Raw genomic sequence first — 15,837 nt, forward strand, 5'->3', positions numbered from 1 at the left:
TGTGTGGCATGATCTTTATTTTACTATTTTATTTATCAACAAGGGGAAGGAAGGATGGATGGATGGATGGTTGTTGGGGAAAAGTCAACCGAGACTGCTTCGCAGGGGAGAGAGTCTGTGTGAATTGTAATCATCAGCGGTCAAAAATTCAAACATGCGATCTGAAGCGGCGAGCACGTGTCCCCACTTGTGCACCGCCACTTTGACCTCCACCGCCACGTGCGCTCTGCTCAATGGTTCCTCGCTCCTCTCTCCCAACTCTCTCAACTGCGATGCTTATTACCATCTTTATTCCGCAGTCAAATTTATTCATATTTGCTTTTTTAAGTCTATACTCGAAACATACACTATTCCTAATTTTAATAGAATTATTAACAAATCATTTTTAGCTATTATCTTTTCTTCAATATTTGTCTGTCAAATATAAAATCTAAATCAAATTAAATGTAAAAAAACACACCCAATGTGCAAATAAAGTCATATATTACGAATTAAAAGAGGACTGAAAGTTGTATATCAAAATTAATCAATCGGTAAAGGGAAAAAGGTTGCTCGCTCTTCATCTCCATATATACTATCTAACACATTGTTGTTATTGAATTAACATCTTAATTGTGTATTATTATCTTGTATTGTCACTTATTTATGTATATTGTATTGTGTTCACATGTGTGTGTTTGATTGAAAAATTTTACCAATATTTTACTAGTTACTAAATTTTATTCTTTTAAACATTAAATTGGGTACATATATTATAATAATTGTACAAATTCAAATTAACTAAATACTAGGATTTCACTGATTTTAATTTGAATTTTCATTTAAATAATATTTTTTTATTTATATTTTATCGAAAAATAATATATTTTCATTAAAAAAAACATGTCAATTGTACAATTATATTTTTTATTTGAAATTTAAAAAACAAATATACACTTTTTATTCCTATAATAATAAGTCCTCCACTTCAATCAATTAAATATCTATGTAATAAGCTAGTATTATATTTTTAATAAAAACAATTACCACGCACCATTGGTTATATAGCAATATTAGCAATTTATTAATGAATCATACGACTTAAATTTATTCAACAAAAAAATGATCAACAACTTGAATTTATACTCTTCTCCTTTTCATACTTTGGTTGGTGTGATCATCATTAATTATTGTCAGTTACAATGCAGATGTGTTCACTGAATTCAATTTGCACTACTTTCAGATTATAATGCCTTTAGGTTTGTGTATCATATATATATATATATAGTTTGTGTATGACTTATTTTGTTAAATTTAATTTATAGACTATTAAATTTGATTGAAAGTTTATCAAAGGGTATAGACTGTGGGGGAAAAAAAAAAAAAAAAAAATTCACGAACAAAAAAATTGAAGGAAAAAACACTTTGATTACTATACATAGTATCAAACAGACAAAATACATAAAAACATTTAAAAAAATATATAAAGGACATTCATCCACGTCAGGATCAATGATATCATATCAAACTTTGACCACAAAATCTAAACAGATAGATTGCATATATCTAAGTGAGGATGAGGCAATTGTTTCATTTTTTTTTTTTTTTTAAAAAAAACTCCTATGAACAAAGAAAAACACATTAATATTCTGACTTTGTTGATTATTTGTTTGTTAGATTCTGATATATATATATATATATAAATCCAATTTCTATGTCGATGATGGTCGGAAGAATAAATCTGGAAATAATATATATTATATTCAATGAAAGGGGTATTATTGGTCAAAAGCAATGTCATACCCTTGCACATAAACATTAAAACAGTTTTGTAGGGAATAATCTGGTGGTGGTGCGGGGATGCCTCCAGATTTTGTCTGGTTGAACCTAATTTATAGGCTATTGAATTTGATTAGTCGGATAGGAGCAGCAGATTCTCATATTATAAGAAAAATAAAAAAACAAAACAATAAACATAAAAATAAAAATAATAATTTCATTACAAGAAGAACAATCTCTGGTCTCATCAACCACCCACCTTTGAATCATAATAATAATAATAATAAGTTAAAGATTAAGGAGTGGTGATCCCTTTATATTATTGTTGTTATTTGCATACTCAAATACGTCTCTATTATTATTATTATTATTATTATTATTATTATTTTAAATTCCATGTTTTTATTTTCTATAGATAACTACTAGTATTTAAATTCATCCAAATACACTCTACTTGCGTACATATAATTGGAGTTGAATTAATTAAGTTTGACAAGCATATGTATATATAAGACCAAAAAAAACAAAAGGTATGAAATATTATTATGTTAATCGTGAGTAAGTTTAGGTTAATTGAACTTGCAAGGCATGGCCTAAATTATTTTTATAGGTTGTTACCGATGGACGACGTCAAATGATCGCACTCAGACTCAGACTCAGCCCATCAATTTAAAAAGCTTAATCTTAAAGACATGGATGGATATTAATTTCAACTCAGAATTGCTAGCTGCTCCCCAGCCACTGTTATATATATATACACGTGTGTGTTTCTATAAACTAGCTAATAATTGTAACTGAGCCGAGGTACGTGACAGTTTTCAATTCCTTGCTATATATATATATATATGTATGTATGTATACCAGCATGCAAGTATATAAGTACCAATCATTCGTGCATTCATTCAACAATTATTAGGCAGATAGATCTAGCTAGCTAGTAAAGAGCAGTAGTACTAGTACTGTCCACTCAATCAAGTAAATATCTATCAATATAATAATAATAATAATAATAATAATAATAATACACTAGCTAGCTACAGCCTACAGCAGCTGTAATTCCAAATTTAATTAATTAATTAATTGGAATTAGTTAAGTTGGCAAACATATTCCCAGTCAGTCCCTATGCATAATATATACGGAGAGCCACTATGTATGTATGTATGTATATATAAATTTAATCAATCAATTGTATGATCAGTACATGATAAATCCGATCCGATCCGATCCAACTGTATTTGTTCTAGCTATATAACTACAACACCTAGCTAGCTAGTCTAGGATTGGATAGGATAGTCGCCGGCCGACGACAGTGCTCACATACAGTCGCACTCACCATTGGATGGATTTAGGGAACGCCTCCTCACCTTAATTACTTTGGGAAGGAACAATTAATTCATTTCAAGATTTGATATTTATTTTTTTTAAAAATTACTAATATATATATATATATATAATAGCAATATTATAAAAAATATTTATTAAGTAAATAGTACAATGATCCAATAAAAATATTGTTTTTTAAACAGATATTATATGTAAAATGAAGTCGCTATATACGTTAATGTGTTATGGTGCAAAAAGAAATACTATAAAAAGAGCATGAAATTATTGACTGGTAGTAGCTGATAGTAAAAGTTAGCTGCTTCCATTACATGTGACAGACGACATAATACATATATAGAGTAGTAGTAAAAGAAAAAGAAAAGCAATTCTAATTTTAATGGGCAGTACAAAGTCTCTGTCCAGGGCAGGTTATTTGTTAATTGTTAGGTTTCTATACCTAAAAGAAAAAAGAAAGGAATCTTTAAGACATTGACACATCTATTATCATCAATGTATGTATATATATATATATATATATTATCCCAATGTCACCCACAAACACACACACACATATATATATATATTTTTTGAAAATTATAAAATTGAAATCACACATTATTGGTTTTTATTTTAATTAGGGTTGGATGATCGAAAGCAAATTAAAGGGACGTCTGGATGATTTGATATTGAATATATTTAATTTTAGTGCACGACTTTGCATTGCACTGATGATATTTATTTTATTAATAAATTAATTTGCTGAGAAACAGTTAAGTAATTAGTCAGCTGGGAGACCAATTCAAAGATCCCCCTCTCTGCCTACAACCTAATTTACTACACTACAATTATTATTATTATTATTATTATTATTACCGTCCCCGTCGTCACAATCAAATCCAATTGTTTTTTCTTTCTTTCTTTAATACAAATGTACAATGAAATAAATTTTTTGATTAAATAACGTTGTCCTAGATTCGTATCTCCATTTACATTTTTGGCTTGATAAAAATAGTATTATTCAAACATTAATATATTATGTATTCGTACCTTCAATTTTATATTTAATTATTAACTAAAAATATTTTTTAATTTAAAATATCATACTTATAAAATATCTATTTATCAAATTAACAGACTTTATATAGTATTGTTGTTATTTTTTATTATTATTATTATGAAAATAATACTACATGAACACCATTTTCTTTTCTTTGATTATTAAAATTGAAGATCTATTTAGTTTGTATTTTAAAAAATAATCATTATTGTTATTATTATTTTTCTCATAAATCATCATATCAAATTACTTTTTTAACCAAAACTCAAATAAAATCAACAAACACAAACCCTCTTATGATAGCATAAAAAAAAAAAGGGATTGAAGTAGAATGAAGTCAAGAGGGCAAATGATTATATCCACTCCACTTAAAATGTATGTTTGAATGAGTCAATATTTCCAATTGTTTAAAACAAAGAAACAAACAATTGAATAAATAAACACTACTAGTCCAAGTATATTATCCTTCTTTCTTTTGGAATTTTCAGAGTTACATGTGAAAGGCCACCTTTCATTACATCGTCATCATCATTAGTTCATGCATGCATGATCAGTCCCAAATCCCAATACACCACAAAATAGTCTCTTTTGTCTTAGTCTTTGTCTCTGTCTTGGAAGCCATGTGATAAGACTGATATTACTTGCACTCAAATATACATACATGTCTTGCGTTAATACTTCCAACACCACATGAGTTTTCTCTTTCGAAATAATAACAATACTAATATTTTCACCATCATACCATGCATCATATATCATATGTGAAAAAGGAAATTAAGTTAATGGAGTTCAAATTAAACCATAATCATAATATATAATAGTATGTAATGCATGGTGAGCGTAGGAAGGAGTACCTGATCATATATATATATATATATATATATATTAATTAATCATTAATTCTGAAGATGGGAGAAAGAACCATATCACACCCAACCACCCCACCCCGTCCCCACTCGAGAGTTCAGTTAGATGCCCAACCTTAGCTTTCTTGATCGCTTCATCAAACCCCACCCCACTATGGGTACTTACTTTTGGGCATCTTTTCTTTTTCCAACCATCTTTCCTCTTCATCATCCTCATCCTCAGTCATCAACCGTCAATAGATATTATTCTCATCATGTGTCTGAGAGAGAGAGTAAGAAAGGTGTGTTTGCTAATTGATGTATAGCGGGATCAGTTGTCATTGGAACAGATTCTATTATTATAAACATACAGAGAGAATGTGTAATAATTGCATGAAAAAGGGAACATATATGACTTGACCTGGTCTGTCGTCGATGCTATATAATGACAAAGTTGAATCTCCAGGTACAGAAACTGCACTTTCAAAGTCGACGCTATATTCGTCCACCTTAATAAATAACTAAATAAAACTACTTTATCAAGCCTGCACATAAATGATACTACATTGAATCTTAAAAAGAAAGAATGATACACCAAAAAGGGTGGGTTTGAATAAGAATACGCAGCAGAATCTGTTAAACATTTATATATATGTCAAGCAGAGGCCAGCACTACTAAACCTACCTCGCTATATCCATATCCATATCCATATCCCATCCCATGAAGTTAAAGTTGAACCTTAAAAGGCACTTCATCAGATGATCAGCTGCGCCATTTGCATGACATATAGACTAAGATACGGTATATAGCACAACACAACAAAAAAACACAAAAAACATGTTGTAGGTAATGTATAATTAATTGATCGGGGCCAGGGCCAGCAACTAACTGCAATCTGCAGGTTGTAAGAAGGAAAGCCAGCCAGGCGTCGTCTATCCACAAGTTTCAGTCCAGAAGCTAGCTAGCTAGGTAGCGGATGAGTTTATATTGTATATATAGTACTATATGAGAGAGCCGTTTAAATTAAGGCTGGTCAGTCGTTAGTAGGTGTTATCCTCAGAAGGTGGTGAAGATTGAGTCCATTTATCTTGGCAGCAAGTATGAAATCGTTCTCGGTGAGTCCACCTACATACATACATACATACATATGCCAGGAACAAATGAAATCAAGTCAAGCTTAAACACACAAATCAAATCAAATAGGATGAATACTTGTACTCTATGAATTACAAGGAGATCATAATCAGAAGCCGACTGACATATATATATGAATTACATGAGCGGTTGGTTAGGTGCATAGTGGATATATAGAAATTAATGTAATTAACATCGTGAAACTAACATATATAAGGGGCCTGAAGAAAACTGATATACGTACATCATTAACCTTCTATCCACTTCCCAGAATATTTGCAAACATATTTCTGATAACAACCTAGCTAAGATACTCCTTCCATGAATGCATGTCCATGCTTCAATTTGAGGAAAATGAAAGTATACTATACTTGATAAATAATCACAGCAGCACTCATTTTACAATAGAAACAAAAACCAAGTGATCTTACCCACTGCGTGAGTCCATATATCAATCTTTATATTGTTCCATTCAACCAGGTGAAGATCTGGGTGATGACCTATTAAATTAGATTGTACAATACATACATACATACAAAAGCGAAAAAGTCAGAACATATATATAAATCCGAAATTCACATACGAAGCACAGAAAATAAGGTCCATTAAATGCCATGCATTCCTAACCAAAACTTATGAGAAGCTATCAAGTCCTACAGGCACTTATATCAACTTCTACTATGGTCACATAATATTCACAGAAAAGTTCGGAAGGAAGCAGATTTTTGTGAATATATATATATATATCTACAGATATATATATTGAATTTTTATAATTCAACTGCATCAATACACTTCTTTTCCTCCTTGTGCCTGAGGAAGCACAATCTAATGAGGAGGGCAACTTTTGATCAAATTAAGATCTTGCTGAAATAAAGTAGAAAAATTGCTGATTCAAGCCAGCAGCGGGCCAATTATAATTTATGTTTGGTTATCTGAAGCACTATCTGAAATCCTTGACGTTTCACTTGATCAATTAGTTATATATTCAGCTCTTTCAAGTAAGTGGATCAACCAAAATATATACTAGTACTAGATGATGTCAGGTATCAGATTCCATTTTCAAATCACCCGGTACTAATCCTGTATAACACATGCAGTTAAGATGGTTCATCAGTGTGAAATTAAAACATCATCATGTATTGATGTCACCAATAAAGATGGTTGAAGCCTTCCCTTCCAATATTTCAAGTTCAACCCCCAACAACACCTACCCCCACTCCAAAAAATAAATAAATTAATAAACCTTAATCTGCTTGGCAGCAAGAAGAACAGAAAATAATACTAATATATTAATAATGAAAGACCAAACGATTTGAAATTTGAAGGGAAAATATCTTCGTGTGTGCCTAGACCATCAGACTATGCCTATTTATGAGATAAGTGGTTAAATATACCCTCTGCTTCAGAAATGTCAGCTACCAGCCGAAGAAATTCCATTCCCTTCACAAATGTCTTAACTTTCCATGACCGATGCAATTTCTGGAAACCACCTTCATTCAAGAGATTCCATCCAGGAACCTGAATCAATAATACACAGTTATAAAATTCCATGTTACACGCACATACTAAATACATCAATGTAGGTAATTCCTGCCTGTTGAATCAAAATCTTTGCTGCTTCCCCTGTCATTGGCCTAAGTTCTTTGGTATCGCACGGCACGCACTTCTTCATTGACAAATCTGACAAAAAGCCAAAAAATACCAATCGAGTTTTCTCAATTACTTCCGATACATGAAAAATGGATATGACATCAACAGCATTAAGGAAGAAGAATGACATCAAGGACATTTTCCCAGTCAAAGTTAGTAGAAGACTTTAAAGAAACTAATTAACTGATAAACAAAGCGTACCGCTCCCTCAGAGTCTCTAATTTCAATATAACTATTAACACTTGTACCAATCAATTCAGTAAAAATCACAGCTCTCAAGTACAAACCTATCAGTTCCATGGCTGAATTCTCATGCAATTTACACCATCGGGCTACAGAAACTAAGAAGATGCTCTCTCACCACCGCAAATTTGAACGGGCAAATATACGAGGTAAGCAGGATAACCAAGGTAATAGAAATTTCTTGCCGTATATCTTTAAGATGGATACAAAAACGCTATCACTACATTCAATAACAAGGTGGAATCAAATATCATCTACTCCACAAACCTTTAGCTTTATTCAGTCTACTCGTTTCTTAATCATTGTTATTGACATCATTACGGTTCGGGAAACTCAATAAATCATAAACAACGCCAATCAAGGTAATCCATAACAAATCAACCAATAAAAAAAATAAAATAATCACTGAAATTAAGCTTTGATTATTTCCTAAGAATTTCCATTATAAAAAAATACCCACATACAGAGATTGGCATCAAAGAACATACCATCCATGGTCCGGTCAAATTCTTTCCCAAAACGGTGCCGATATTCGCCTACAATAATTGCAGAATACTCAGATACCGAAGAAGCTTGAGCCGTTGTGCGAGCTTGGCTGCCCGCTGTGTATGTATGTGTGTAAGAGAGAGAGAAAGGGGGTGACGCAGATGCGTAGGAGAGACCGTTACGCAGAGACCGAACAGAAGCATCATGGAAGAAGCCACGTAAGGCGGTCAAATAATGGGCTGGGCTTCGTTGGTCCTTCATCAAAAAGCCTAAATTTGTTATTTGGCCCAATTCAAAAGATCCAAATTTGATTGGGTCTAATCTGGCCCATATGAACCTAATAACGTTTTACACAAACTTAACAACGATTAACGGAAACCTGATTATGCGATTTATGGGAACTGCGTAGTTTTACGTTTTGCTTAAATACCTAAAGGGTTGTCTGTACGTGTCGTGTCCCTCTGTATTTCTCCTCCTCCGAAAGAGTCGGCCATCCGCGCGATCTCCGCTGCAGCCGAAGTCTTCTCCGTCGAAAAATGGTATTTATGCCTTTCTTCTCTTTCTCCACAGTCTTAGCACACGAAAAAGTTTCTTCCTTTTATGCGTCGCAGTGTTTGAGGCTTTTGGTGCATGCTTTTACTTCCGCAATTGCCGCTTCACAATTGTTGATGTGTCAAAAATGATACAGACTATATTAGATGTATCAGTTTTTTTTTTTTTCCCTGAATGATGCGCCTCGGTAGAAAATAGTCCTTCGGCCTTCTATATTTAGGTTGTTTGGTCCTTTTGTTTTTTTTTTTTTTTTTGGCCTTCTCCCTTTCCCGTGGTTGGCAAACGGTTGACTTGTTGTGCTTCTCTGTCGCTGTGCTTCTTTTAATAGAATAAAACTGGAATGTGTGTGCGTGTGTCAGTGTGTGTAGCCATGGAATGATGTAACCTATTAAAATCTTAATCTTTTCATTGTTGATTATAACACGCCTTGAATGGAGTGTCCAAAGTAGTACTTTATTAATTTGAAGCATTGTAACTGAGTAAAAATTGTTCGACATTGATGCTATTTTGTGCTGTTGTTTTTGCTATACTCGCTGGAATGTTATAAACTGTGGCGACTTTAATATTTAATACCAGCTTCACATTTGACTGAATATATAAAAAGTTTCTGTTGTGTGTGTACTATATTTGCTTATTACTGTATTTTTTCTTTGACCAGGATTTATGCCCTTCTGTGAAAAATATTATCCTTCTTGATTCAGAAGGAAAACGTGTTGCAGCTAAATACTATTCGAATGATTGGCCCACCAGGGATGCTAAGGAAACTTTTGAGAAGGCTATATTTGACAAAACTCAGAAGACAAATGGTCGCGCAGAAGGTGTTCTTGATTTTTAATATCTTTTGCATGATCTAGTCACAACAAATTTAGGTTTTGTGATTGAATTTTATGATAAACCTATGTCTAGCTTAGCTGAAATCTCTTATGATTTCATAGACGAAACGGGCTTTTATGATGCAAAGGAAAACAATTCTACTTTTGATAAACCTACAGATAGCAGCAATGGATCGGTGATACTTTCTTTTTTTAATGTAATACTTATACTTAATTGGGTATAATCATATCATTACATTTATTGTTTTCTGTTCATTGTCGCACAATTTTTTCTTGTTTACTTCTCCATTTTTGGGGGATAGCTCGAATTCATAGTGCATACATCTTTATTTGCTTCATTAGTATCCTGTGTTTTCTATGGTTTTTTTCCTATAATACTTGATGCCAGTTTGGTATACTTTTAAGATTACGTTTGCACTTAACTCTGCCACACTAACCTCATAGGTTGTTACTTTATCTTCAGTTGAGATTACCATATTTGAGAACTACATTGTTGTCTACAAGTTCTCTCAAGATGTACATTTCTATGTTACTGGAGATGAAAATGAAAATGAAATCATTCTAGCCAGTGTTCTTCAAGGATTCTTAGAGGCTGTTGGCATTATACTCAAGTAGGTGGCCACGCCAATTTTGTTTTAATTCCCATCCCTCTGTTATTAAGCATATACTTTGCTTGACTCTATTGTGCTCATTCCAGGGGCAGTGTTGACAAGAGAGAAATACTTGAAAATTTGGATCTCATCCTTTTATGCGTTGATGAAATTGTTGATGGCGGGTGAGATTCAGTTCCCTTTCCTTGGATCCATCTAGTTCTAGTTGAAATTTCAGATGCTAATTTAGTTTGGTTGATTTGATGGGGCAATGCCTTTGGTTTAAATTATAATTTAGATCAGTGTCGCACTCTCTCTCTCTCTCTCACACACACACACACACTTAACTGTATGACTTGCATGGCATGGCAATTGGGGATCATCATCATATTGCTGTTGAAACGATGGAAAATGGACGACATATCGCCCTATAAATAGTTTATGTAGAACTTCAAACTCATTGATCATTTAATTATCTTTGAGTTTGTAACATCCTTCCTTTCAAGTGGTAGATTTATTCTCGAAACGGATGGCAACTCCATTGCTGATAAAGCTGCAAGTCACAGTAGGGATTCTGGATCCCCTCTTTCTGAGCAGGTTTGTTGACTTTCTCATTCTTAACTTTAATCTCTCATTCATAGATGAACTAAATAATGCTTTATGCAGACATTAACGCAAGCACTGGCTGTTGCCCGCGAACATCTCGCTCGGTCTCTTCTGAGGTGATTGATATACCTCAATTTTGAAAGAAAAAGGAATATGGAGCCAATTATTGTGCTGCAGGGAATGGTGATGATATTCCTTCCTTCCTTGTTGATCTTGGACTTATTATTGTGGATAGAAATATGGTTGAGACAGGGTACAAAAGAATTCCAAAGATAACATTAATATATTACATAGAGGAGCAGAATGTGCCGACGCCAAACATTTGGTTTGTTTCCCTTTTAGTTGGAATGCATTTTTTATTATCAACTTTACCCCATATCGTTAAAAGTTTATTCATGTTCCGCGACAGAGTTTCACATCTTCTGTAATGCTGCAGATGAAGAATGTGTCGCCGGAGACTTGACCTAGAAAATTGATAAATGTATTTCAGTACATATATTTTTTATTATAATGACGATAATTTCTAGTTAAAGTCTTACGGAGTGCATAATCATTAAAAAGTATAGAGAAAATTGAGATAGAGTAGATAAGTGCAAATATGACCAAATAGAGAGGAAGTTAGTAATATTAATTTTATACGATAATTTCCATTTAACATATTATTTTTTATGTAGGCAGAATCATCAAAGAATATAGAGAAAATTGAAACAAAGTGGATGATGCTCGTTCAGTTTGTCTATGGGAAAAAGTGCTAATATGATTAAATAGAGAGGAAATTAATTTGTTTCGGAGATAGGTAGTTATTTGTTTTGAAGATATTTTGGAAGGTAAATAGAATTTATAGAATAATTGTTATTTTATATATGAAAAGGGTGTGTTGGACTTGTAACGAGATTTAGGGAGAAGGAGTCCATAGAGACAAGAAGAAGCAGAAAGATTTCGAGTTTTTTTTTTTTTTTTTTTTGTGAGTAATTTCTTTATCTATTTTAGTTTAAAAATAAAAATAATTTAGGATAAAATTGTGAGATTAGATTGATAACATGAGTCAAAAAAAGAAAATTCTTCCAAGAGATTTGAGTTTTTTTAGATCAATCTTAGGCAAAGCCTATTCTTTTATATGAGTAATTCTTTCTTTCTCTTTGAGCAAGAGATAGGAGATTAATCTTAGGCAATGTCTATTCTTGTTATTTTTGTTCTTGAAGTAATTTCGTTTTGAGATTAGACTTGAAACTATGGATAACAAAGAGAGATTTTTTCAAAAAGATTTCGAGTTTTTGTTTGTCAATAATAAGATAGATTTAAGGAATATCTATTATTATTATTTGAATTATTATTTTTTTTTTTCTAATTTAATAGTGAAAGCAATTTGAAGTGAATTTGTGATGCTTCAAAAGAGTTGTTTTATTTTTCCATTTTCGTCCGTCCTAAAACTATTGTCTTGTCTTTTATTTAGTAACTGTGTTCCCACTTTATAACAAAATTATTCTACTTTTCCAAACTACTCCTAATTATTATTCAAATCCATTGTCTTGTCTTAATGTATATTACCAATCTTATCTATAAGTCTTTTACACTTTCCGTGCCAACTCCCAACAACAAGACATTTCTTCTGGGATGGAGGGAGTATTATTCTTGTTTTGATTTGTAATATTTGGTTAGTTGATAAATATTTATAAATTGAATTAAAATTAATTGCTAAACTAAATTGACACTTATAATTGCGTCTTAAAATATTTTTTAGTTAGTCTTTTGATTTGCTTAGTTTTATCTCTTTTTTTTGTAATATATCTAAACATGCAAACTAAGCCCGACAGGGTTCTCCATCTTTTTTAATTCATGAGGGGACGACGACCCACACTGCCTATAGCAAATCCAGATCACCCAAGATTGCAGCAATCTGAAGCTTTACGAAAGGTGAGGTTTGGTAGCCCGTTGGATCTGCAGTGAGTTCAATGCATTCTGATTCTGATTCTGATGCGAGCTGCTGGGCTTGCCTTCCATGCAGATTTGCTAGCTAGCGCATATATGATAATATAAAATATTGGTGCAGACAAGACAACACACACTTTATGACTTACCTAACAGACTGCCAAAATTGAAATTGAAATTGAAGCCATCACGAGAATTGATCGAGTTTCCTACTTCCTAGTATAAAAGGGTGTCTGCGAGCGAGATGATATAGAGACTTACACAGAATTCATATCTGATCCGATCCGATGGTGTTTTTACTGCATTTTGGATGTGGAGATATACAGTGATATGCACGATACGCAGCAGTACAATCTCTCAATGAAGCTGAACAGAAGGGATTATAGACAACGTTCTGTTCTGTTCTGTTCTATATTTCTATTCTATTCTATGCATTGCGCTGGACCGCATGGGGCCAACTAATTACGTCATTTTCATCTAGACTATCCTGGCCTTGGCCTTTGGCACCTCTCGGCTTCCCTCCATGGCGATGCCTCATGCTCTCCGGTTGGCGGGCGGTAGTCATGTCATGCTGGTGGCGTTGCTGCTGCTGAATTGCTGATGATGAGTAAACAACAAATCCAGACAGTATCTAACAATCACTCGATATGGGGGGAGGCAGGACACAAATTAAGATAGACTAGCATACCTGGTTAAGCACGATCCTGGTATGGATTGCTTGTTGTATCATCATCCGTTATTTTGGAAAGTGGCATCATGGTGGCTCTTACAGGGGTGGTGGCGCTGGGGGTGGTGGTGGTGGTGGTGGTAGTAGTATTGCAGGATAAGGAGGAGGAGGAGGAGGTATTACATGAGGAGGAGGAGGAAGAGGTAATACGAGAGGAGGAAGAGGAGGAGGAGGAGGAGGAGGAAAAGGAGGAGGAGGAGGAGGAGGAAGAGGTATTACGCCAGGAGGAGGAGGAGGAGGAGGAAGAGGAGGAAGAGGTATTACTACTGCATAAGAAAGACGACCATGGCGAGGAGGAAGAAGAGGTATTACTATTAGATAATAAAGAGGACCATGGCGAGGAGGAGGAGGGCAACGATATGTAGACCAGAAGGAGTGGTGTGTGTCCCTCAAAGCCTGAAGAAGCATAGAATGGAGAAAGGATGATGTTACTTAAACCAGGAATGGAATAGGAAACCAACCCAACACTTGACTTGATCATATGTAGATGAATGATCAAGTCGAGGAGGAGGAGGAGGACTTGACTTATGCATGCACTACTACTACTACTACTACTACTACTTCATAAACACTCATAATAATCATCCATACCCCAGACGCAGGATTTGTTGGAGTGCCCCGTGGCCGTGGTGACGCCATAGGATGGAAGCTTCCCGTCTCCCTGCTGTGGCCGCCATCAACCAGCCCCGAATTTGAACAATTCCTGTTACGCAAATCTAAGAGGACATCAGGTGCCCCAAGATTCGAATGCAATGGCGTCCAATTCCTATGCTGCTGCTGCCAACAGATTCGAAAAAACACATATCAATTCAATTCACTTCAAGCCAGAGCGTTTGCATTCAAGTCTTCCTCCTCCCATCTATCTTCAGAAAGAAAGAAAGAAACATCTGTTGTACTTGTACATGTTCCACCTTGTTTAACGCTCCCCTCCCATCCCATTTCTCAGAAGCTGAAATTACTTACCTCAGGGTTAGAAACACCTGCAGCAGCAGAATTCTGCAACTGAGAAGGATGTTGATTAATGGCACCAGATTGCAGGCTTCTCACATCCGGTCCAACGCTACCAAAACTCGGGTTTCGCAAGGCTTCAGACCGCGGCAATATTGGATCATCTGGATTTGGGATAGGCAGTAGTGCATTGTCGTCGCAAGGAAACTCAGCCCTGCGGTTTCCTACAGTTAGGCCACTCAAGCCTCCGGCGGCGACGGATTCTTCGTCTGCAACACCTCCTCCTTCCTGCTCTGAGTCTGGGACTGGACCATAACCCTGTAGTAAACTAGAAGAAGCTTCAGATTGATCTCCGCCAAATCCTCTATCGCCCGGTAATTCAGGATCCGACTTGGTGAAGGCATTGGCATTGGCATTAGCGGCAGCATCTTGCACTTCTCCCATGGAAACCTGATCGGGAACAGCCACCAGCGGCGGTGACTGGCACTGAGAAGCAGCAGCAGGTTGTGATACCATGTCAGGTTGTACAGCAGAGGAGGCATCATCTCTGCAGCATATTACATATGTATATACAATCCACCGAATACAAGATTATCGATCAAGAAAACAAGAGGAAGGAACCAGAATCTACCTAAACAATGTATGTACTGTACATTGCATAAATTTCTGCTAACGGCAGCCACGCAATGCAATGCGAAAATAATACACAACTGACCTGAGGAGCGGGAGCGGAGGATCTTTGCTTCCGCTGTCCACTTCACATTCTCTTCCTTCATCTGAGGGAGGTTCTGAGTGACGATACAACCATACATACCATTGTGATTGTGTGAGATACATTGATTTGATTTATGCGAGAATTCTAAAATATCGAAATCCAAACACACCAGAAACACGTCGACCTGCTGCCCTGGGACCGGCTTGGCTACTACTTGCAGCGGCGCATACTCCGAGCTCCGACTTGGACTTAACCTGAAAGTGACAATCAGTAGCCACAATGTATGCAGGTATGAAAGCTATTTTTCTGAAACAAAATTCTCAAACATTTAGAACCTCGAATAGATCTGCCTGTCTACTCTCAAAACACTAAAATATACCTCTTTCTTCTTTTCTGGCTTGCTCTTCACTTTCTTGAAAGGACCTGAACAAACAAA

At 34.8% G+C, this 15,837-nt stretch overlaps 2 protein-coding genes across 5 annotated transcripts; one reads left to right on the forward strand and one right to left on the reverse strand.

Moving 5' to 3' along the window:
• Positions 1–5,550: 5,550 nt before the first annotated feature.
• On the reverse strand, positions 5,551–9,010 carry LOC127253301 (pterin-4-alpha-carbinolamine dehydratase 2, mitochondrial-like). The gene is made up of 6 exons (XM_051277816.1): positions 8,932–9,010; positions 8,504–8,740; positions 7,717–7,802; positions 7,517–7,640; positions 6,551–6,619; positions 5,551–6,110 (listed from the first exon to the last, which is right to left on the reverse strand). The coding sequence occupies exons 1-6, from the start codon at positions 8,993–8,995 to the stop codon at positions 6,019–6,021; spliced, it is 672 nt and encodes a 223-aa protein (XP_051133773.1). The 5' UTR covers positions 8,996–9,010; the 3' UTR covers positions 5,551–6,018.
• Positions 8,925–11,448, forward strand: LOC127253302 (coatomer subunit zeta-1-like). Of its 4 annotated transcripts, none has more exons than XM_051277817.1 (6): positions 8,925–9,040; positions 9,712–9,871; positions 10,350–10,497; positions 10,584–10,661; positions 10,983–11,073; positions 11,143–11,448. In XM_051277817.1, the coding sequence occupies exons 1-6, from the start codon at positions 9,038–9,040 to the stop codon at positions 11,200–11,202; spliced, it is 540 nt and encodes a 179-aa protein (XP_051133774.1). In that variant the 5' UTR covers positions 8,925–9,037; the 3' UTR covers positions 11,203–11,448. The 4 variants fall into 4 exon arrangements, with proteins under 4 accessions (XP_051133774.1, XP_051133775.1, XP_051133776.1 ...); XM_051277818.1 differs by having other exon boundaries at positions 8,926–9,040; positions 10,989–11,073; XM_051277819.1 differs by lacking the exons at positions 8,925–9,040; positions 9,712–9,871 and adding an exon at positions 9,878–10,083 and having other exon boundaries at positions 10,331–10,497.
• The last annotated feature ends 4,389 nt before the right edge of the window (positions 11,449–15,837 follow it).

The sequence above is a fragment of the Andrographis paniculata genome, unplaced genomic scaffold (genome assembly GCF_009805555.1).
Source record: "Andrographis paniculata isolate CXL003 unplaced genomic scaffold, ASM980555v1 Contig50END, whole genome shotgun sequence".
In the NCBI taxonomy this organism is placed as follows: domain Eukaryota; kingdom Viridiplantae; phylum Streptophyta; class Magnoliopsida; order Lamiales; family Acanthaceae; genus Andrographis; species Andrographis paniculata.

Bases quoted from the DNA above. Each gene is read 5' to 3' on its own strand.
- LOC127253301 (XM_051277816.1), bottom strand. From the start codon at position 8,995: ATGGCCGACTCTTTCGGAGGAGGAGAAATACAGAGGGACACGACACGT. The intron at 8,741-8,931 runs GTATTTAAGCAA...AACGAAGCCCAG, and splicing joins ACGTACAGACAACCCTTTAG to CCCATTATTTGACCGCCTTA. The intron at 7,803-8,503 runs GTATGTTCTTTG...GCTTTTTGTCAG, and splicing joins ATTTGACCGGACCATGGATG to ATTTGTCAATGAAGAAGTGC.
- LOC127253302 (XM_051277817.1), top strand. The intron at 10,498-10,583 runs GTAGGTGGCCAC...TGCTCATTCCAG, and splicing joins GCTGTTGGCATTATACTCAA to GGGCAGTGTTGACAAGAGAG. The intron at 10,662-10,982 runs GTGAGATTCAGT...CTTCCTTTCAAG, and splicing joins GATGAAATTGTTGATGGCGG to TGGTAGATTTATTCTCGAAA.